At 44.8% G+C, this 20,303-nt stretch overlaps 1 protein-coding gene across 3 annotated transcripts in view; it reads right to left on the reverse strand.

Annotated features, from left to right (window-relative positions):
* Positions 1-19,724, reverse strand: part of Ubr5 (ubiquitin protein ligase E3 component n-recognin 5) — a 111,140-nt gene extending 91,416 nt beyond the window's left edge. For 2 of the 3 annotated variants that reach the window (XM_031358565.1, XM_031358566.1), the window contains exon 1: positions 19,226-19,723. In XM_031358565.1, the coding sequence (XP_031214425.1) occupies positions 19,226-19,287 (62 nt within the window). In that variant the 5' untranslated portion in view covers positions 19,288-19,723. Of the gene's footprint in view, positions 1-19,225 lie in introns of all 3 variants that reach the window. The other variant, XM_031358567.1, reaches the window with a different exon arrangement.
* Between the last annotated feature and the right edge of the window lie 579 nt (positions 19,725-20,303).

Consider the following 20,303-nt stretch of genomic DNA (forward strand, 5'->3'; position numbering starts at 1 on the left):
AGATAAAGAAGGCTGAGCAGCTAAAAGCACTGGTTACTCTTCCAAAGGACAAACAACCATCCAGGGGACCCAAAGTCCCCTCTAACAAAATCTAAATTATGTAGCTCAAAAAGTAGACTGAAAAAGCCTATAATTCCTCGAGTTGTGGGTCCATAAGCCTCGAGACAGGAAAGCATCCCGGAAGACACTACACAAAAACAACATTCAGCATCTTTCAAGTGCAAATGCAAAAACAAGAGACTTTGAGAGGAGGTGGAGAAGCGCCTTAAGAAGAGATTTCCAGAGGAAATGAGGTCAATACAAACTAATAAGTACAGGCAGACCTCTAAAAAGAGAAAAGATATCATTAGTCTGCTGAGCTTGCCAGTCTTCTCTGCTTTCTGCTTAAAGCAAATCTAAGGACTCCACCTTACACTTCTCTAAACTCTTCTAGTTTCAAGTTATTAGCTTGGCAGAGTCTGTAAAATAGACAAGCCAGACAAATTCTGTTTTCGTGTATGTTTGTTTGTTTGTTTGTTTGTTTTGGGGGGGTCACCACCACCGCCCGGCTGTTTTCCAGTTTTAAAAGGTTTTGCCAGTGTACAATTTCACATAGAAGAAAAAATATTATAGATTATAAAGCCCCCAATCCACTGGGTCTAATTATCTCTAACCCCCCCCAAAAAGAAAACTAAAACTACCTCAAACCATAATTAAGAAAAAGATCTTCTTTGATACACATAATGCTCACTGAAATTTCTCAGCCATTGTTTAATTTGACTTCCAGTAAGTCTAAAAGCTGATTTTATTTAATTGGTCACTTCTTATCATTGACTCTAGTCAGTCTAGACTTTGAAGTTCAGATATAGGTAGGCCCGAGAGCCTGCCTGTGGCTATGTCCTCCTCATCTTCCAGGCAACAGAAGGCCTGAGAGACGGGGCTTCTTTTAACTTCAAATAGATGAACACAAAACAACAAAGGTTAACTGTGTGAGCAAATAAATACTGGATCTTTCTTTTCATAGGCATTCAATACTTACTGTAAGTTCACTGCATATTTTATTCAATTAAAAGCTTCAAAAACATGAAAAAATGTATGGCAAATACTTTTAAAGTTAACTACAACTATCAGAACACCCCTTTCAGAAAAGCTACACAAGTGTTCATTTCTAGCAAACCCTCATCCTTTATAATACTTGGGACTGATCCTGGAACCTCACCATGATGGGCAAGTAACTCTAACCACTGAGCATTCCCAGGCCCTGGTTCTAATAAACTCCAATGTGAGCAAATGCTGTCTTCTTTGCCATGTGGGAATGCTACATTTATTACAGTAATAACCTACTATGCTGGCTAGTCTTATGACAACTTGACACAAGCTAGAGTCATCAGAGGAGGGAACCTCAACTGAGAAAATGCCTCCATAAGACCAGGCTGTAGGCAAGTGTATAGGGCATTTTCTTAATTAGTTACTCATGTGGGAGGGCGTAGCCCATGGTGGGTGGTGCCATCCCTGGGCTACAAGTCTTGGGTTCTATAAGAAAGCAGGCTGAGCAAACTATGGGGAAGCAAGCCAGTAAGCAGCACCCCTCCATGGCCTCTGCATCAGCTCAGGTCTCCTAGTTCCAGCCCTGCTTGAGTTTCTGCCCTCACTGCTTTTGATGAACTGTTATATGAACTGTGAGTGAAATGAACCCTTTCCTCCCCAAGTAGCTTTTGGTCATGGTGTTTCATCACAGTAACCCTAAGACACAGTACCCAAAGAGATTTCTGGAATTCAATCTCCTTATGAAACCTACTAAATGTAAGTTCCTTTTCATATCACTCAATATCTGGGAGAAAGCCACAGACGCCACAGAACAAATACACAATACAGTAGAGCATAGCCTTCATCTAAGGTCATGTGTCTGCAGAGAAAAGCAGCCAGCCCTGAGTCTGACCAATCAACACAAGGGAACTCATGGAAAAGGAAATGCTATTTTCACAGTAAAATGCAGTTAAACACTAACCACTGGCCACATTCTGTCTAGGTCAGGGAAGAGTAGTGGCCCACACTTCCTCAATGAGACACCTGATCAACCACCCGAGGTAACACCCTGTTTCTCTAACATATGTGCTTTTGGGGGCCCTGTGACAACCATGTCCACTTCAACACTTGAAGCACTACATTCATTCTAGGTCACACTTTCACCACACGTGTTCTGTACGGTGCGATCAGTGTCAGGCTGCCGGTGCTTCTGTATACAAATGCAGTCTCAGCCTGTTCAGGGTATCCGAATCTCCTTCTCAACAATTAAGTCTACTAGTATTGGCTTATCATCTTTCTAGTAGTAGCTCAGAAGAAAGTCTTAGATGCACTTGCCCTCCCTCAGCACATGTGCTCAGCTCAGGAAGAGTGAGGTGTCAATGAAGTGATATAGCCCAAGCTTAAGTCAGACATAAAAGCCACCCCAATCTGGTTCTTGAGTCTTCCAATCACTGAGCTGCCACAAAAGAAGGCTAAGGTTCCTTGTGTTCTCCACACTGAACACACACCTATGGAGCCACTATGCCAGTAGTCAAGTGCAACTGCATAGTGTAGTCCAGAGTATGACCCAAGCAGCTGTGCTCTGTAAATCCCCACAATGACAGATAATAATAGTAAATGGCCTATGTTGTTTTACCCATTAAGCTTGAAGTGAGTTATGATACCCAGGCCATAAAAGCTGAGTGACGATCAAAGAGGAACTCGCTGTTTCCTCTGGCTTCATTCCCACAGCCTAGGAATAAAGCTTCAGCTATGCTTTGGACACCTTCCTGTAATTGAATTACATTAAAAACAAAGCCAGGGACGGAGAGGGTGGAGCTCAGTGTTCATGACATAGCACTTGCCAAAGGTACAGGAGACCCTGGCACCATCCCTGCACTGCCAAAAATAAAATTCACATAAATCCGCTCATGAACCCCTTATACATTTACTCAAATACATTCTTTTCAAATTCATTCAACCACAAACTCAACTGAAGAATAATCTTTGCACAAATAAAGACCATTCTTAAATAGCATCAACAGCCACAAAATAGCCTCCCTTGTCCACCTTGGTAACTAACACAGCGTGGCCGCTAATAAGCCAACAACTGCACGCAAAGTAAAACGGTCCCACAACTCCTCCCCCAACACGATCCTGCAACAGCACACCTGGTGACAGGATCCCACAACAGTCTGACTCCTCCCCCAACAAGATCCTGCAAAAGAAATCAAGCTAAGACCCAAACCTTGGCCACTGGTTCAGCCACTGGTTCATCTCTAAACACCTTCCAGCCCAAGACTACAAACTGGACTCAAGCAGTGGCTGGGTGTAAGGTGTTATCTAACCATAACACAGTCCAATACAAATATTTCCAAAGTAAAAGTGGAAATTACACAAGGATCATATGTCCCCAGGTCTAGGAAAAGTAATATTGGGAATACATTGTAACACACAACACTGAACCGGAAAAGAAACTAATAAACACATTTCCACTCTGCTCCGAGTTAATGAAGTGGGTGCAGTGACACCCTGTAATCTGGCACTGGGAAGGCTAAAGCAGGAAGACTGTTTCAGATCAGGATTCTCAAGGCCAGAGAAGGCATGACACCTGGTCTTTATATTTAAAGGAGAGATATTTCTAAGATACTGTGTGTTCTGTGCAAGAATGCATCTACCTGTGTGCACATGGGTGTAGAGACCAGAGGACAACCTCTATGTCACCTCTCATCTGGCTCTCCCGCGTTTTTCAGAGAGCATCTCTCACTGGGATCTTGGCCTTGCTGGCTGGGAGCCCAGGGACCTTCACCTCCTCCGTGCTGGGATTTCAACCCTGCACCCCCATACCCAGCTATTTTCGTTTGGTTTGGTTTGGTCTGGTTTTAGACACACACTCAGTTTTTTTTGGGTGCCAGGAACAGAATTTGGTTCCTCATGCATAGCCAGCAAGCAATTTACCAACCGACCTATCTCTCCAACCCTGAGATCCAGTTTTTAAAACAAAAGTTTAAGTTAATGAAAACAGAAAATGTGCTTCAAGACTAGAATGGTGGGCCAGGTGTGGTGGCACAGTCCTTTAGTCACAACAGGGGGTGAGGGTGCAGATGAATCTGGAAGTCTATGACCTGCCAGAGCTACAGTCTCAAAAAATAAAAGGAACAGCCTGAGTACAGAATGAGTAGATATGGCCTTAAAGAGAAACAGACCCAAACATTTTTGTAAAAATGCCTTCATAATAAAATTCAAATGAAAAATTGTGTTTTGAAAACTGCTTTATATCAACATAAGGCAAGTACAAAAAATTAAATTTACAGAATGACTATCATTTTTTTAAATTCTAAGGTATAAAAATAGCAAAGTGTGCTGGGCAGTGGTGGCACACATCTTTAATCCTGCACTCAGGAGGCAGAGGCAGACAGATCTCTGAGTTTGAGGCCAGCCTGGTCTGTCTATAGAATGAGTTCCAGGGATAGCCAGGGCTACACAGAGAAACTCTGCTCCCCCCCCCCAAAAAAAAACAAAGTGGTTATACAAAAAAAGATCCACATATAGGGGATGATGAAGTATGAGACTCTCAAACAGTTCAGAGAATGTGACAGATGCATTCACTTTGAAAACATGGAAGACATTTAACTAAGCCTATAAGGGTCAGAGAATTTACTGGTTAGTTTTGAATTTTTCTGCATGCTTGGAAATACTTCATAGTTGAACACCAGACAAAACATTTATTGATTGTTTGTTTGTTTTCAAAGGAGGTCTGAGCCTAGCCCACATATCAACCTGTCTCAGCCTCCCTCCGCACCATTGGGACTACAAGCCACAGGTCTGAACCACTACACCAGACTGGAAAACTTCAAAAAGTCAGTAACAGAATAATACATAACTACCAAGAGAAGGTCCACAGGTTGGAATGTCTTCTCCATCTCACTCAAGAAAAGTGAGTTAAAACCAAAAAACAGGGGATGGGAGGAGAAGGCAGACTGCTGAGCTGGCTCCACGGGTTAAAGCCAACAGTAGCCACTGGATGCACTGGCTGCAGAGTTCCTGGGAAGAACCCAGTTCGTCAGAGTGGATGGTAAACACTGACCCAACCCACAGCACCTCAGCGCGGGCTGTGGGGTAGCTATACACATGTACCCTCCACCACCACACACAAACAAAACACAACTCTTTCTAAATCAAGATGGAAGTCATTCCTTTTTTTTTTCCTAAAAATCAGAATATAGTGTGGGTCTCAGGCCCTCAGATGGCCCAACACTTGCCTAACATGCACAAAGTTTCATCCCCACATACTATATAAACTGAGCATAATGATGCATGCTGAGAAGTAGAGGCAGTAATATCAGGAATTCAGCCTTGTAATGAGTCTGAGGCCAGCCCAGAATACTTGAGGCCCTGAGTTAGATACAAAGGCAGGCAGGCAGGCAGGCAGGCAGGCAGGCAGCCAGGCAGCCAGGCAGGCAGGCAGCCAGGGCATGATAGTGTGTGCCTTTAATCCAGCACTAGGACTGTAGGCAGAAGCAGGTGGACAGCTCTGAGCTCCGATTCTGCTGTGTAGCCCAGGCTGACAGAGGTGCTTCTCTCTGCCTTAGAAAGTTCACTTCCTACCCAGGCAACTCATAGCCCTCCCTCAACCCCTTAACCTATTTACTATCCCAGCTTCATTTTAAAGAAGTTTGCAGCCAACCTTCCCTCCTTAGACTAGGTCAGCTACCACCTCTGATGAAGAATCCTGAACTCTCCTACAGCAAACAACCTAAGGGCTGGCATGCCCATGAACTAAGCTCCACCCTCCAAAACTAGACTGACATGGAGCAGAGGCCCCAAAATCTTGCTCAATTGATGACAGTCTTATTTTAAATATAAATTATATCAAATTAACTGTGTGCACACACATACAAACTGCAAAAATACAATCTTGAAATACTGCTCACAATATTCAAATTGAAACTAAATAATAATAGAAGAGTCAGATGATGCTCGGTCTCATTTTACATTTCTCTGTGCTATGTCATTATTATCTACAGCACAGGCCAACTGCCCATAATGAGCAAGTGAACAAACGGGCGTGTCCAGTGTGGGCCCCACCCCCAACACCATCTACACTCTTCCACTAGAGACTATGGGCCCCACCCCAACACCATCTACACTCTTCCACTAGAGACTAGAATCAAAGCACTGGGAAACAGCAACCAGGATTTACATGCGGTGAGCCTTCTATCATTTGCAGACAAACAAAAACACTGTGGACATGTATTCTCATGCACACACAGGAAGAGCCCTGAACTATAATTAAAATCCTAATTACTGGCCAGCACTCAGGAGGCAGGAACAGGCAGATCTCCCTCAGTTCTAGACTAGGCTGGGTGTTATTATACAGTCAGGCCATATCTCAGCTTCACAATAATAAATGCAAAAGTTCCTACTACTGTAAAATTAATAACTCTCAAAAATACCTAGAAAAAAAAATTAGCTGGGCAGTGGTGGCCCACGCTTTTAATCCCAGCACTTGGGAGGCAGAGGCAGAGGCAGGTGGATTTCTGAGTTCGAGGCCAGCCTGGTCTACAGAGTGAGTTCCAGGACAGCCAGGGCTACACAGAGAAACCCTGTCTCGAAAAACCAAAAAAAAAAAAAAAAAAAAAAAAAAAAAAAAAAAAAAAAATTAATTACACATTTCGTGAAGAACAGGCAGGTGTGCTGTGCAACCCAAAAGTGGAGGTGAGAGGACAGACAGCTTGCAGTGTCCTCTGTCCTTCCTCCATGGCTTCCAGGGACTCAGCTCAGGTCATCAGGCTTGGCAGCAAACACTTTCACCTGCTGAACCATCTCTGCCAGCTCAAGAAAATGTTATTTTCTATTGCTAGTACCTGGACAAAATGCCAAAAACCATGCAGCATAATTACATGGAAAGTCTCTACCACTCTTGCAACCTCCTACCGGTCTATAAATGATCCACAGCACAACCCCAGGAAGTTACTCCTTGAAATGTCTAACCTTCGACCTTACTCTTTCTCAGTGACTCAGAAAAGCTCCAAACACTTCTCAACCCAAGGGGCAAGGAAGAGCTGGTCTGCCGCCATTCCTGGAGGAGCATGCTTGCTTTGAGAGGCACAAGGGGAGGCAATCTACACTGCCCTCAGCTCAGCAAGCATCTGCACAGGCTCAAGCTCAATCCTCCACATTTGCCACTGGCCTGTGGCCTACTACTTCTCTACCCAAGAGGACTGTGAGCTTCCGGCTGACCACCCTACAGTTCTGGGGGAGGCTGACAGCTGCATAACTTAACCTGATCATGTTGTTTTTCAGGCAAGATTTCTCTGTGGCTGTTCTGGAAATTGCTCAGTAGACCAGGCTGTCCTCAGACTCAAGAGATTCACCTTCCTCTATCTCCAGAGTGCTGGGATTAAGAGCAGGGAACCACCACTTCCTGGCTTCTCTTTTCTCAATTTTATGATTAAAAACAAAATGTCAACAACAAAATATTATAAATAATTCCTTGCATTCTGTTCTTATCCAGTGAGAGTGTATGGAGACACACATGCACAAACATACGCACCAGAATATTCTCCTTTTAAACCGGACAGCTATGAACTGAGAGTACAGGAGAAAGAAAAGGCTAGGAACAGTGAAGACCCAGCAACTTTAGTACTTAACGCTTGCTGTCATCAACTAATCTTGTTTTCCACTGCTAAGGATGGATCCAGGCTTGAGCACCACAGGCAACTCTCTCCTGTAACAAGGATAGCTAAGAGCCTTTTAAAGAGCCTTCATACTTTGCGCTCCTAATGACAGCAGTCATCAAGTACTGTAAGAAAGCAGCACTATAGTAAACCAAGAACTCTATCTGAAAAAAGCCAGGATGACTTACTACAATCCAACTAGGATATGCTACTTATATAATATTCTAGAGGGGAGTGGTTTTTTCATCCCAAAACATGTCATGTTTGGGGAACACAGCATGCTTAGACAAGTTGGAGGGGGATGATAATGGTCATAGCTGAAATCCAGCAATATGGAGGCTGAGGCTGAGGATGGAGGGTCAAGCATAGCCTGGACTACACAGCAAAATCCTATTTATCTATAAATAAATAAATAAATACATAAGTAAATACTACAGCCAAAATAAAATGAGAGTGACTACTATCTGTGAAAGGAAGACAGAAGCTTCCTTCTTAGCAACTGAAGCAGAAGCCAGAGACACCCGCTACCCACCGTGCCACTCCAGAGCTCTGCCAAACCACAACTCCTCTGCAAGTACACTGACACCTACTGACTCCCATCTGCAGATGGAAACATAAGTCACAGGAAGGTGAGCAAATGCCAAGAGAACCAACACCCATCACCTCTGCCCTGGTTCTGCATTCCCTTGGCAGTGACTGCATCTTAGCAGATTTGAAGAGTCTGTTGTGGCAATCTGACTTCATTCTCTGCTGCTGAATATAGAAGACAAAGTAGTTCCTACACTTCTCTCAAAGAGTCATTCTGTCCACAGCACTAAAGCCAGCCAGCCCTCCCTCTCAATGATTCTCTAACCCTAGGCACTCATCAGAACACCTGTCAAAAGAACAAAATCATTTTATAGGGAGAAAAAAAAAAATCAATGTGTTTCTTAAAAGATAAAAATTAACTTAGAAACAGCACTAGAAATGTAAGCATATTATGAGAAAGTATAGTATACAGTGGAAGCATACTATACAGCTTGTATACAACTTATACAAGTATAGTATACAGCTTGTACACAAACCCAGGACTCCAAAGGAGGGTTGCTTAAACCAGACTGAGCCAAAGTGAAGACCTCCCTTGGTGTTTCTTTAAGACTTCTAGATGCAGATGATGCCACAGAGCAGTAACTGGACAAGTTAGTGACTCCCTTCCAGGGGAAGGGAGACAGACAGAACAGGATCTCACTGGACAGATGGATGGATGGCTTCTCTAGCCCCAACCTCTCCAGTGGGTCTACTACACCAAAAACAAATTACTTTTGGTCAAGGAAACAAAGCCAACAACTTAGGAGACAAATCAGCCACAAGACCTAACACTTCTTCCTCCAAAACCTTTCCTACAAACCCTGTCTTCATCCTTTAGAAATACTTCTCCATCAAATTAACTTCATAGCCTCAACTTTTTTCCTTAAGATTTGCAGAACCCATTAACTTCCAATTTTCAAATCCCAGCAAGCTTCACACTCTTGTTCTCTCATAGTCTCTCTCTCTCCCTCCCTCCCCCTCCTCCCTCTCTTCCCCTCTCTCTCTTCCCCTCTCTCTCTCTCTCTCTCTCTCTCTCTCTCACACACACACACACACACACACACACACACACACACACACTCACACACACACACACAAAACCCTCACAGATCAGTTTCTACCATGCCTCTTACAGAAAAGTCCTGGAGAGGCTAATGCAAATCACCTGGGGAGTTCCAGGTGGCTTTGAGTAGCCTGGGGTTTGGGCATTGGTTTTGTTTGGTTGGGGGTTTCTGGAGAGTGTATAGGAAGGTTTAACAACAGTCTTCCTCTATGGCCCAGGGTAGCCTAGAAATCATGGCAATCTTGCTCCTTCAGCCTCCCAATGCGACTACACATAAGAGCCACCAAGCCAATCATAATCGGTGTGTTTGCTTGGACACAGATGTGAGACTGCTCATAAATGTAATTCTGAAGGTGCAGTTAATACTGGAGCAGAGGAAAGCTATCAAAGGTAGGTTCTCAATACTTTTGATCCTATGCCACAAAAATGTGGCCCAAACTAATGGGGAAAAAAATATTGATTCATTAAGTTTTGTAAGCACCAATCTAGAACACAATTATAGTCAATGGAAATTTTTTTCTAATTTCTTTTATTTTTTATATTTTGGGGGGGGGGGTTTTTGTTTGTTTGTTTTTTGTTTTTTTTGTTTGTTTGTTTGTTTTGGCTTTTCAAGACAGGGTTTCTCTGTGTAGCCCTGGCTGTCCTGGAACTCACTCTGTAGACCAGGCTGGCCTCAAACTCAGAAATCCGCCTGTCTCTGCCTTCCAAGTACTGGGATTACAGGTGCACGCCACCACCGCCCGGCAAAATATCTTTTTTTTAAGATATGTTTTGCCAACATGTGCTGTATACTGTGTTCGTGCCTAATGCCTGAGAAGAAGGCATTGGATCCTCTAGACCTGGAGGTAAAGATGCCTGTGAGCAGCATGGGTACTGAGAATCCATGTCTCCTGGAAGTGTAGCCAGTGTCTTAACAGCTGAGCACTTCTCCAGCCCCAATATAATATAATTTTAATGAGAAAATTTGCTAAAAAAACATAATATTGTGAGTGGTTTTGGTATGAAAACTACCATAACAAACTAAAGTCAAGGAAAAAAAAAATCAAGTATATAAAATTATGTCCATTATAAACTAAATAAAAACAAACATTCATATACAAAAAGAGACAGTGTACATTAGGCCTGGGTTTAACTCCCAGAACGGCAAAACAGAAAAACATACAGAAATACAAGGAGGGAGGGAAGGAATCAAAACATTAACTGTGACAGCACAGATTCTTTTTATTCTATTTTCCAGATTTTTTAAAAATAATTCTTATATATAGCAAGGAAACTCTTAAAAACTATGAAGAACCACAAAACAACCCAACTTTGCATCAAGAGGAGAACAAGTCAGACTTAAACTGTGATGCACCCTCAAGGAACTACTATTTGTGTGCTAATATAAAAAAGAATCCACTGCTACATGCCTCGACACAATGCATCAGAAAAACAACGTGTAAAAACATTCAAGACTCAATTCTTATCCTTTAAAAAAAAAATGGGTCAACAGAGAACAGCTGTCAAAGGAAAAGAGACTGAAAAGAAAAGCTGGCACCAGGCAGCCTTGGAGTAATGGAGTGTTCCATCTTAACTGTGAAGGCAGTCGCAACCTCAGGCTGTGTTCAAAATCCCCAGCGCACACATGCGGCAGGTGAGCTACTCTTTCTGTGAAGCAGAATTCCCAGAAGTGAAGATAAAAGGTACCAGTGTGGCACGGGTGCAGGCTCAGGACACATAGGTAGATGGATCTCTACAAACCTGAGGCCAGCCCCATCTACAGAGTTCCAAGTTAGCTAGGATTCAATAGTGAAACTATCTCAAAATAAAAACTGAAAATGTTTTTCATGGGCTGGTGAGATAGCTCAGTGGATAAGAGCACTGACTACTCTTCTGAAGGTCCTGAGTTCAAATCCCAGCAACCACATGGTGACTCACAACCACCTGTATGTAATTAGATCAACCATCCATAATGAGATCTGACACCCTCTTCTGTTGTGTCCAGAGCGAGCAGGGCCATCCTGAGTTCAATTCCCGGCAGCCACATGATGGTTTATGGCCATCTGTACAGCTACAGTGTACTCATACACATAAAAAATAAATAAATAAATCTTTAAAAAAATGTTTTTCATGAACTATACCATCTGAAACTGAAAATGGTATTTCTGCTATGTAAATAAGATAAATTGCACTTACAAGTAAAATAGCATTAAATGCTACTACTTTACTATCATAACGAGAATGCAAATGCTAAGAGAATTGTCTGAGGACTTACCATACTTGGAAGGAGTTTTATTACTGCTACACTGACAAGAGTATAATATGAATTGCCTTATTAAAGAAATAATTCCCAGCCGGGAGGCGGTGGCACACGCCTTTAATCCCAGCACTTGGGAGGCAGAGGCAGATTTCTGTAGCCTGGTCTACAGCGTGAGTTCTTCTAGGACAGCCAGGGCTACACAGAGAAACCCTGAGGAAAATGAGTGGATTCTTGTTCTGGTGCCATTCAGTCCCCAGCACCAACATGGTCTATAACAAAGGACCAGAGAATCCATGTATGTGGTGCATAGACATACAAGCAGGCAAATAATAAAATGAAAGTTTAAATTTAACAAAAAATGTCAGCTTATTTCTAACATATTAAGACCCAACTGACTTTATTAAGAGAAAGTTATCAATCATAAAGACAACAGAAATATCTGAACAGACTGTAGTGTAGGTGTTAAAGGGTTCAGCGTTGAGAAATACAACAAAAACATATTCATTAAACTAGCTGATGGAGGTTGTTTCCGCCTCAGCTAGTAAAGATGCTTGCAGGAGAGCCCTGACAACCTGTGAATTATGGGAGGGGTGGAAGAATAGAAACCACTTCTCTGAGTGTGTACTGTGGCACATGTACAGGCAATTGTGCACACTCACAGTGCAAAATGCAAACTGAGGGCCCTCCCCCTCTCCTCATGTGTGTGGTATATGTGTGCACGTGAGTGTGTGAGAGAGAGGCACAGACAGACAGACAAACAGAAAGACTTTTTTAAATGGACAAAGGGAACTCCACAGGACCAGGACTGAAATGAGATGGCTCTGAGTTATAACTGAGACTGGTAATGAGCACACGGTATTCATTTAACTATTCTTCTCTACTTCTGCACATGCTGCAATTTTCCAAAAGGCTTTTAAATACTAATATTCAGGGGTAAATTTTAAAACCTGCTTACAAAAGTCAACAATTTATAATCAGAACAAGCAAGGGAGAGTTTATATCCATAAGATCAGAATGGCAAGTCATCAAGCACTCATGCACACAATAACTGCCATTTTTTTCCCTAAGACAAACAATGAATAGAAAAAAAATGCAAAGTACAACCTGCTGCAACATTAAGTATGTGTGTAAAGATAGCTAAAAATGAGGCCCAACACAAAACTAAACTTTTTTTTTTTTTTTGGTTTTTTGAGACAGGGTTTCTCTGTGTAGCCCTGGCTATCCTGGAACTCACTCTGTAGACCAGGCTAGCCTCGAACTCAGAAATCCACCTGCCTCTGCCTCCCAAGTGCTGGGTTTAAAGGCGTGCGTCACCACCGCCCGGCCAAAACTAAACTTTTTAAAGATGTATTGTATTATTTTTAAAAAGCATGGTGTGTATGTGTGGGGATGTGTTGTATTCTTGGGTGCAGTTGACCTCAGAGGCCAGAGGAATTGGATCCCTCTGGAGCTGGAATAAGCCCCTGCGTAAGTGCTAAGAATTCGGGTCCTCTGCAAGGGCAGGACACATTCTTCTTAGCCACTGAGCCAGCTCTTTGTCCCATTTTTGGTAATTTGATTGCAGTTTTCAAGGGTAAGTTTCATAGATGCCTGTCATATATGTCATATTGAAATGTCAAAAAACTGGGACATACTTGAAAGACAGAGAGGACTAGGGAGATAGTTCAGCTGGAAGAGTACTTGCCTAGATACACAAGAAAATCCTGGGTTTGCACAAGGAAAACTAGGTGTAGTAGCTTTCCGCCTATAAATCCCTTGGGAGGAGGCTAGAGGAAATAAATGCAAGGTCATTCTTAGCTACAAAATGAGTTTGAGACTGAAATACTCAGGAGACAGAAGCAAAAGTATAAAATGTTAAAGGCCAGCCTGAAAGTCATACATACTGATACTCTGTCTCAAAGCAGGGTACTTAGAGGCCCCACATGTGGTTAATCTAAAGACTCAGAAGACAGAGGCAGGGGGATCTCTGTGAGTTCCAAGCCACCCAAGGCTGTATAGTGAGACCTTGTTTCAAAAGAAAAAAAAGAGGGGGGGTGAGGGAGAGAAAGAACAGTCTCTCTAGCCACTGCATTTCCCTTTAGAGCCTACTTCATAAATAACAGTAACTGCTAGGGAAACTCTCCCAGTCCACCTTCTCACACTCAATGTACTCCTGCAGGCCCTTGAGTTGTAAGCCAATCTGTCCATTTGTCTTTTTGACTTCTTGTTTTGCTATTCTACAGTTTTCAATCTCTCCTTTAAAGCAGCTGCCTTTAATCCATTTATTACACGTGATTTCTCCTTTTCACCACAATGTTTCTAGTATTTCTAGATAAGAATCTCAGTAATCAGCTGGGCAGTGGTGGCGCATGCCTTTAATCCCAGCACTTGGGAGGCAGGCGGATTTCTGAGTTCGAGGCCAGCCTGGTTGAGATTTCCTGGTAATTAAACTGCATTCTAATTCACAGCCTAAAACTTAGGTATTATTTGGAGCATAGACTACTGATGTTTCAGGCAGTTTTAATCTCTACCCACCACCACTTTTGTCCAGCTGTGTGTAATTAATAACCCTTTCATCCCTATATGGCTTCTGCTAGGAGCACAAAGACATAAAACCAACAGTCCTAAAAATGTTTACACTTAGCTTGTTACATGTAGCCAATCCCTAATTCTTGGCACAAGTGCTCCAATGGACCATTTTACCTACAGTGTCCTAAATGGAAGGAGAATAGCTACCTGTGATCTTCAGAGAATTTGAAATATGTCTACTCAACAACTTCAATTTTAACTAGCTTTCAATGATCATGTTTCGAGACTAACTAAAGAACCCGGTTTTTCATGAAAGTCACTTGTGTTCTTTAGTCTAATCTGTATTGAAAATAACCCCAGCCCAGGTTTCTCCACCTCACATAGTTGACAGTTTGAATGAGATTGATTCGAGACTGTGGGGCACAGTCCTGTTCTTTACAGGAGAGTCTCTGCCTAAAGCCACTACAGGCCAGGAGCAATGTCCTAGCTAAGAGAGTCCAAGTGAGAGGAAGAGCCGGTGCTCAGCATGCCTCCAGGCATGGGGTCACTGCTAAGCTCTAACGTGGACATATGAAAATGTTGTACATACCACCAGGCTTCAAAGGTAAAACTGCTGTCAGCTGAAATGGCAGGCTTAGACTAAGAGTCTAAAGTTTTGTGTGTTCAAGACGAGGTCTCACTGAGTCAAGTAGCCAGGAACCCAAAATTAGAGTAGGCTCCTAATGAAACCTCCTGTGATCAGGACCTCACTCCTAGAATTGCTGGCAGGAGCCTTGGTGCCCATATTATTTTATTTAAATACTAGTGATATTTTCAGGGCCTGGAGATGGGACCTCAGGGGTACAGCACTTACCTCAAATTCGCAAGCTCCTAGAGTCAAATCTCCCACCCTGGAGAAGGGAAGGGGAGGAAAATCGTGGGAGAGGGCACTCTAGGACAAGTTAGGTTCTTGCATTTTTGCATGAATACCATGCAGTCATATAAAAACAATCAAAAAGTAGCCACTGCTTTGTAATATTTTCCAGACTACGATTCTAATATTTGTGTTTTTCTCATTCACTATCAACTGTTCTTCCCTGACCTTGAGGCCAGCACTCAGCCTACCAGTTTCAAATTCCTGTCTATTCTATCTTGTAGCTTTCCAGCACCCCAAGAGAGAAGCTATCAGAGAACAACCCTGGCGGTATGACCATCAAGCCTGATCACAACTGATTACACAACACATTATACTGAAAAAAGCAACACTCTCAGGAATCCTGTACACAACGAGAACTGGTTTGTATTATAACCAAGGAGTATTATACCCAAAGGAGTATTCTGAGAGCAAGCTATGTCACATCCACATTCCTTTTTTAAAAGGCCTATAACTAGGAACAGGTTAGGAAAGTCAATTCTCTGACCAAGGAAAAAAGAAACATGTTGGCCATAAGTTGTCAAACTCCAGAATACCAAGTCTGCTGACTGAATACTCTTCCAATAATTTTGTTCTTTAAAGGTGAAATCGACTCACCACAAAGAAAGTACATGCCAAATATAATTATGGACTGCATAAAGTCTTGTTGGGGTCCTGGTGGTGAGGCTCAGCAAGTATATGATCCCCTGATGACCTCAGTGTGATCCCTGGAATCCACAGCAGAAGTGGAGAACAGACTCCTGTGAACCTCCACACACATCCTGTGGCACTCACACTTGGACACAAACATCATAAACATATGCAGGAAATATTTTTTAAATAACCATTTAAAAATATTTTTTGTGCCAGGCGGTGGTGGCGCACGCCTTTAGTCCCAGCACTTGGGAGGCAGAGGCAGGTGGATTTCTGAGTTCGAGGCCAGCCTGGTCTACAGAGTGAGTTCCAGGACAGCCAGGGCTACACAGAGAAACCCTGTCTCGAAAAAAATATATGTATATTTTTTTTTGGTTGGACCTGATAAGATGGTTCACTGAGTAAAGACCCTTGCCTGACAAGTTTGATTCCCAGGACCCAAATTGTAAGAACAGGTTGTCATCTGACCTCCACCACCATGCTGTGTGGCACACTCATCTACACATTTTTAAATGGTTATTAGAATGTTAAATAAAACTTGTTTTGTTATATATTACACAAAATATGTACATCGGCAAATAAATTTCTAGCAATGAGTAAAAACATTACACCTCTGGGACAGGTGTGTTTTTTAAGGCTGAGGTGCCTAGGTCAGTACAAATAGTCTAACCCAGTAGGAAAAGGTCCAGACAGTACCTTCCCCAGCGTGCAGGTTTCAACTGTAGCTCACAGTGCATCTCTGGTCTCACCTCACTGTGAGGAACGCGACCTCCCAACGGTTCACTTCTTGGTCTCACCTCACCATGAGGAGCGCGACCTACCAACGGTTCACTTCTTGGGCATTCTCTAAAGTGGTAGTTGGGCACTACCGGATTTTCCTTTAGTCTCTGAACTTCAACGGGAACTAACACAAATTCACTGGGGAACTGGGGAATGGCTCTGTTGGTGATGTGCTACCTATGCACCATGGGTGGCCAAATTCTCTTCTACCACAAACCAACTACCTCAGGCTTAGCTACAGCTAAGCGTCATAGTAATAGGTCTCTGAAGTCCTACCGAATGCACGTCCCTAGTTTTGTTTATCTACCACCTTAACAATCACATTTTAACAATCACCATTTAACAAACTCTTGTCTTTTCCCTTCATAAAACACTCATGCCAGGAACCTAGAAAGATGGCACAGCACTTAACTTGCTGAGGTTGTGGGTCCATTTCATCACCTGAATCCAGCAGCTCACAATATTTAATCTCAAATCCAGGGATCTGACACCCTATTCTGACCTCCTCCTGCACCAGCTACACATGTGGTACTGATGGATACATGCAGGCACTCATATATACACATAAAACAAAAACAAAATTAAGAACTCAGCCCGGGTGTTGTTGCACACATCCATAAACCCAGCAACCAGGAGGCTAAGGCAAGAAGATTGTGAACTCAAAACCTGCCTGGGCAACAGAAACACACATATACACACACAACACACAAAAAGTATGCATTCCGACAGACAGGAAAAAGTCACAAATACCTAGATATTCTTAATACAGTAGATGGACTTTAGAAAAAGCTGAGACTGGAAAACCAGCAGCTTTTAAAAAAAAAATCCTGTGTGTAAATTTCTCAAACAGCTCAAGTTTAAAAACAAAAAAAAAAAACACTAAAGAGTGATTCAAAACACCCAACACACACAGGAGATATAGGACAATTGGTAGAGGATCTGTCTAGAAGCTGGATTCTATTCCCCAAGTAAACTGGGTGTGGTGGCTCAAGCCTGTAATCACAGCACTGGGGAGGTAGAGGCCGTAGGGTAAGAAGTGCAAGGTCATCATCAGACAGACACATCGTGAATTTTAGGCCAGCCAGGATCCTGTCTAAATAAGTAAATAATAAATAGAAGATTGGTGACACAAAGACTAGGATGGTGGCATCCACTCTCAACTGAATACACTATTTAAAGTTCTTGGTGCATAAAGTTAGCACTACCACAAAAAGCTCATCCTACTTCTCTGGTGCAAATTTCTAAGTTACAAGGCAAATGACTCAAATATGACCAACACACTTCTCCAAATGGCAGTAGAGCTTTCCTCACTACTAATCTGATTCTAAGATTTACACTCCCCCCTCCCCAAAGCCTTCTGTTGAAGTTGTAAACATCTCTAATGAAAGCAAGACAGAGTAAAGATCCTATAACAAAATGTTTAAATAGCTTAAAGGTTCTTATTGAACTATAGACAATTCCAAGTAGTTGATCTTTTCAAAACGCATTTTGAGTTTTACAAACATGTATTTAAACAATAGGCTACAGTAAAGATTACACAAATCCTCACCCCACGCCAGAAACTAGACTGCCGGCCCAGGATCTAAAAGCTGCCAGGGCAGACCGAGGTAAAGATAACACTGACACAGTAGAGGCCAAGTTAGGCCTCTTCCTCCCTCCGGGAAGCGCATGACAAACTGGGCGTCATGCAACTTAAGTCACCGGGTCACTTAGCAAAAATTACACCTTGAATCTAAACTTGAGAAACGATGGCCTTCCACACGCAAAAGAAATATGGGCCAGCAGCGGGGAGAAGGAAGCTTAAACCGTTCCACTTTCCGACCTGTAAACAGTTGGACCATCATTAGATGACAGTCCTAGATCTTAACACAAGCTTTAATGGAGGCCTCCCTCAACCTCCGAATCTGTTTTGCAACAGTACAGGGACTTTTCTCCTGCTTTATCTTAGGTCCCAGTGAGCATGTGGCCCTGCAACTCAATATTCTAAACTGGTAAGGCACAGGGGCAGAACGAAGGGGAAGAATCCAAATCAAAACAGCCGTGTGAGATTTTTCAAATATTTTAAATCAAAATTCCTCCTCTGCCCGTAGCAAAACCAACCCAGAAATTCACCACGCGTTAAGCAAAGCAGCATTGCGAACTGCAAACCGAAGAATTTTCCTTTGACACTCCACGCACGGTTTTCAGCTGTCAAATTACAACTCCAGAAAACACTATCATTAGAATAAAAAAGGAAACAAAAAGGCTCTCACCACAGGGGCCCAGGAGCAGTTTGGCAGTACCATTTCGAAGGAAGGAGAGAGCAAAGGGAATCCAATCCACATCCCCAACCCCCGCCTGACTTCATTCCCCTCCCGGGGCAGTCAACCTCACTGCAGGGGCTCAAATCTAATAATAATAACAATAATCATGGCGCTCCCTCCTCCACCCCCCTCCCAACCCGCGGTCTGCCGGGAATCTCTCCCCCTCAACCCCCGCCTCCCCGGGGAAACCCAGCCCCCGGGACACGACTCGCGGGAGCCCCCGAACCCGCCGCTCCTCTTCCCTCTCTTTTCCACCTCCACCATCCCCCATCCGCATTGTCTGTCTCAATTCAACTTTGACTAATATGGATTCCTCGGGCCTGGGCCGGGAGCCCCGGGCTCCGCCGAGTTCAACGAGGCTCCTCGCGGGAGGGGGAGGGGGCAGCGCGCCGGACCGTCTACACCGCAGCCGCGTCTACACCGCGCCAGCCCCCGCCCCGCCGCCCCGGGCTCCCAAGTTTGGCCCGCACCGGGCCTATAGGGGGCGGTAGGGCCCCCGGCACGGCCGTGGGGGAGGGGAAGGCGGAGGGAGGTGCCCCTCCCCCGCCCCATTACCTGTCATTGAGCTGGTCCTCGGTGCCCGGCAGCGGGTGGACCACGAAATGGATGGACGTCATGGTACCGCCTGCGCGCCCCGCTCCGGGGAACGAGCCACTCCCGCTGTCGCCCGGCCCCCCGATCCCCTTCCCGTCCCCGGATCCCACGGCCGCCGCCACCGCCTCCTCTTCCCGGTCCCCAAACGGAGGGCCGCGAGCGCGCAGGGACCGCCGCCTCCCCGCCGAGCGTGTGTCCGCGGCCCGGCGGTCCGGCGCGGCGGGCGGGAGGGCGGATCAACGCGCCGCCCGCTCGGCCGGCCACGGCGCGCACGGACGAGGGCGGCCCGGAGCGCGGCGAGCGGCGGGCTGCGGGTGGAGGAGTGCCGGGGCGGACGCGGCGGACGCGGGGAGCGGGGAGGGACAGCAGCCCGCAGCGCGCGTCACTGGCGACGAACCGCCGCCGCCAGCGCCGCCGCCGCCATCTTCACTTCTGCCCCAGTTTCTCCGTCTCGCAGGCTGGGCGCCGATCGGCGGGGGAGGGGCGGAGGGCGGGGTCGCGGGGGCGGGGCTCTGCGCGTGGGGCGGGGCTCCGGGAAACGGGCGGCCGGGCCCCGGCGATTGGGCCGCTTAACGTTGTCCGGCCACGGTGCTGTAAGGCGCTCGCCTATTGGTGCGCTGTGCCGCGAGCCCGGCCCCCCGGGGCGGGGCGGCGTGTTCCAGAGAGCACGTGCTCGGGAAGCCGGGCGAAAGGGCACGCGCACGGGGCTTCTTCCCGCCCCCCCCAACCCACCCCCGACCCCGGATCCCTAATGGTTGTGCACATGCTACTATCTTGTTGTTTCTCGCCCTTCAGCCGCAGTTACATTTAAGAGAAAGGTAACCTGAGGAACCAGAGATGCTCGGCTTCCTACGGCAGTTACGTAAGAGCCTTATCAAAACCTGATAGTAGGATCCTGGAGTGACTTTGTAGCACCTTTTATCATCACACTAGACTAGACGCTTTCATCAGCACTACCATCGTGCAGCTAACTACACAAAGTGTGGAAATTTCCACTTACTTTCTGTTACTCGTGTGGTTTTTATATGGGGGATTGTGT

Source organism: Mastomys coucha, unplaced genomic scaffold (assembly GCF_008632895.1).
Source record: "Mastomys coucha isolate ucsf_1 unplaced genomic scaffold, UCSF_Mcou_1 pScaffold7, whole genome shotgun sequence".
Lineage (NCBI taxonomy): Eukaryota > Metazoa > Chordata > Mammalia > Rodentia > Muridae > Mastomys > Mastomys coucha.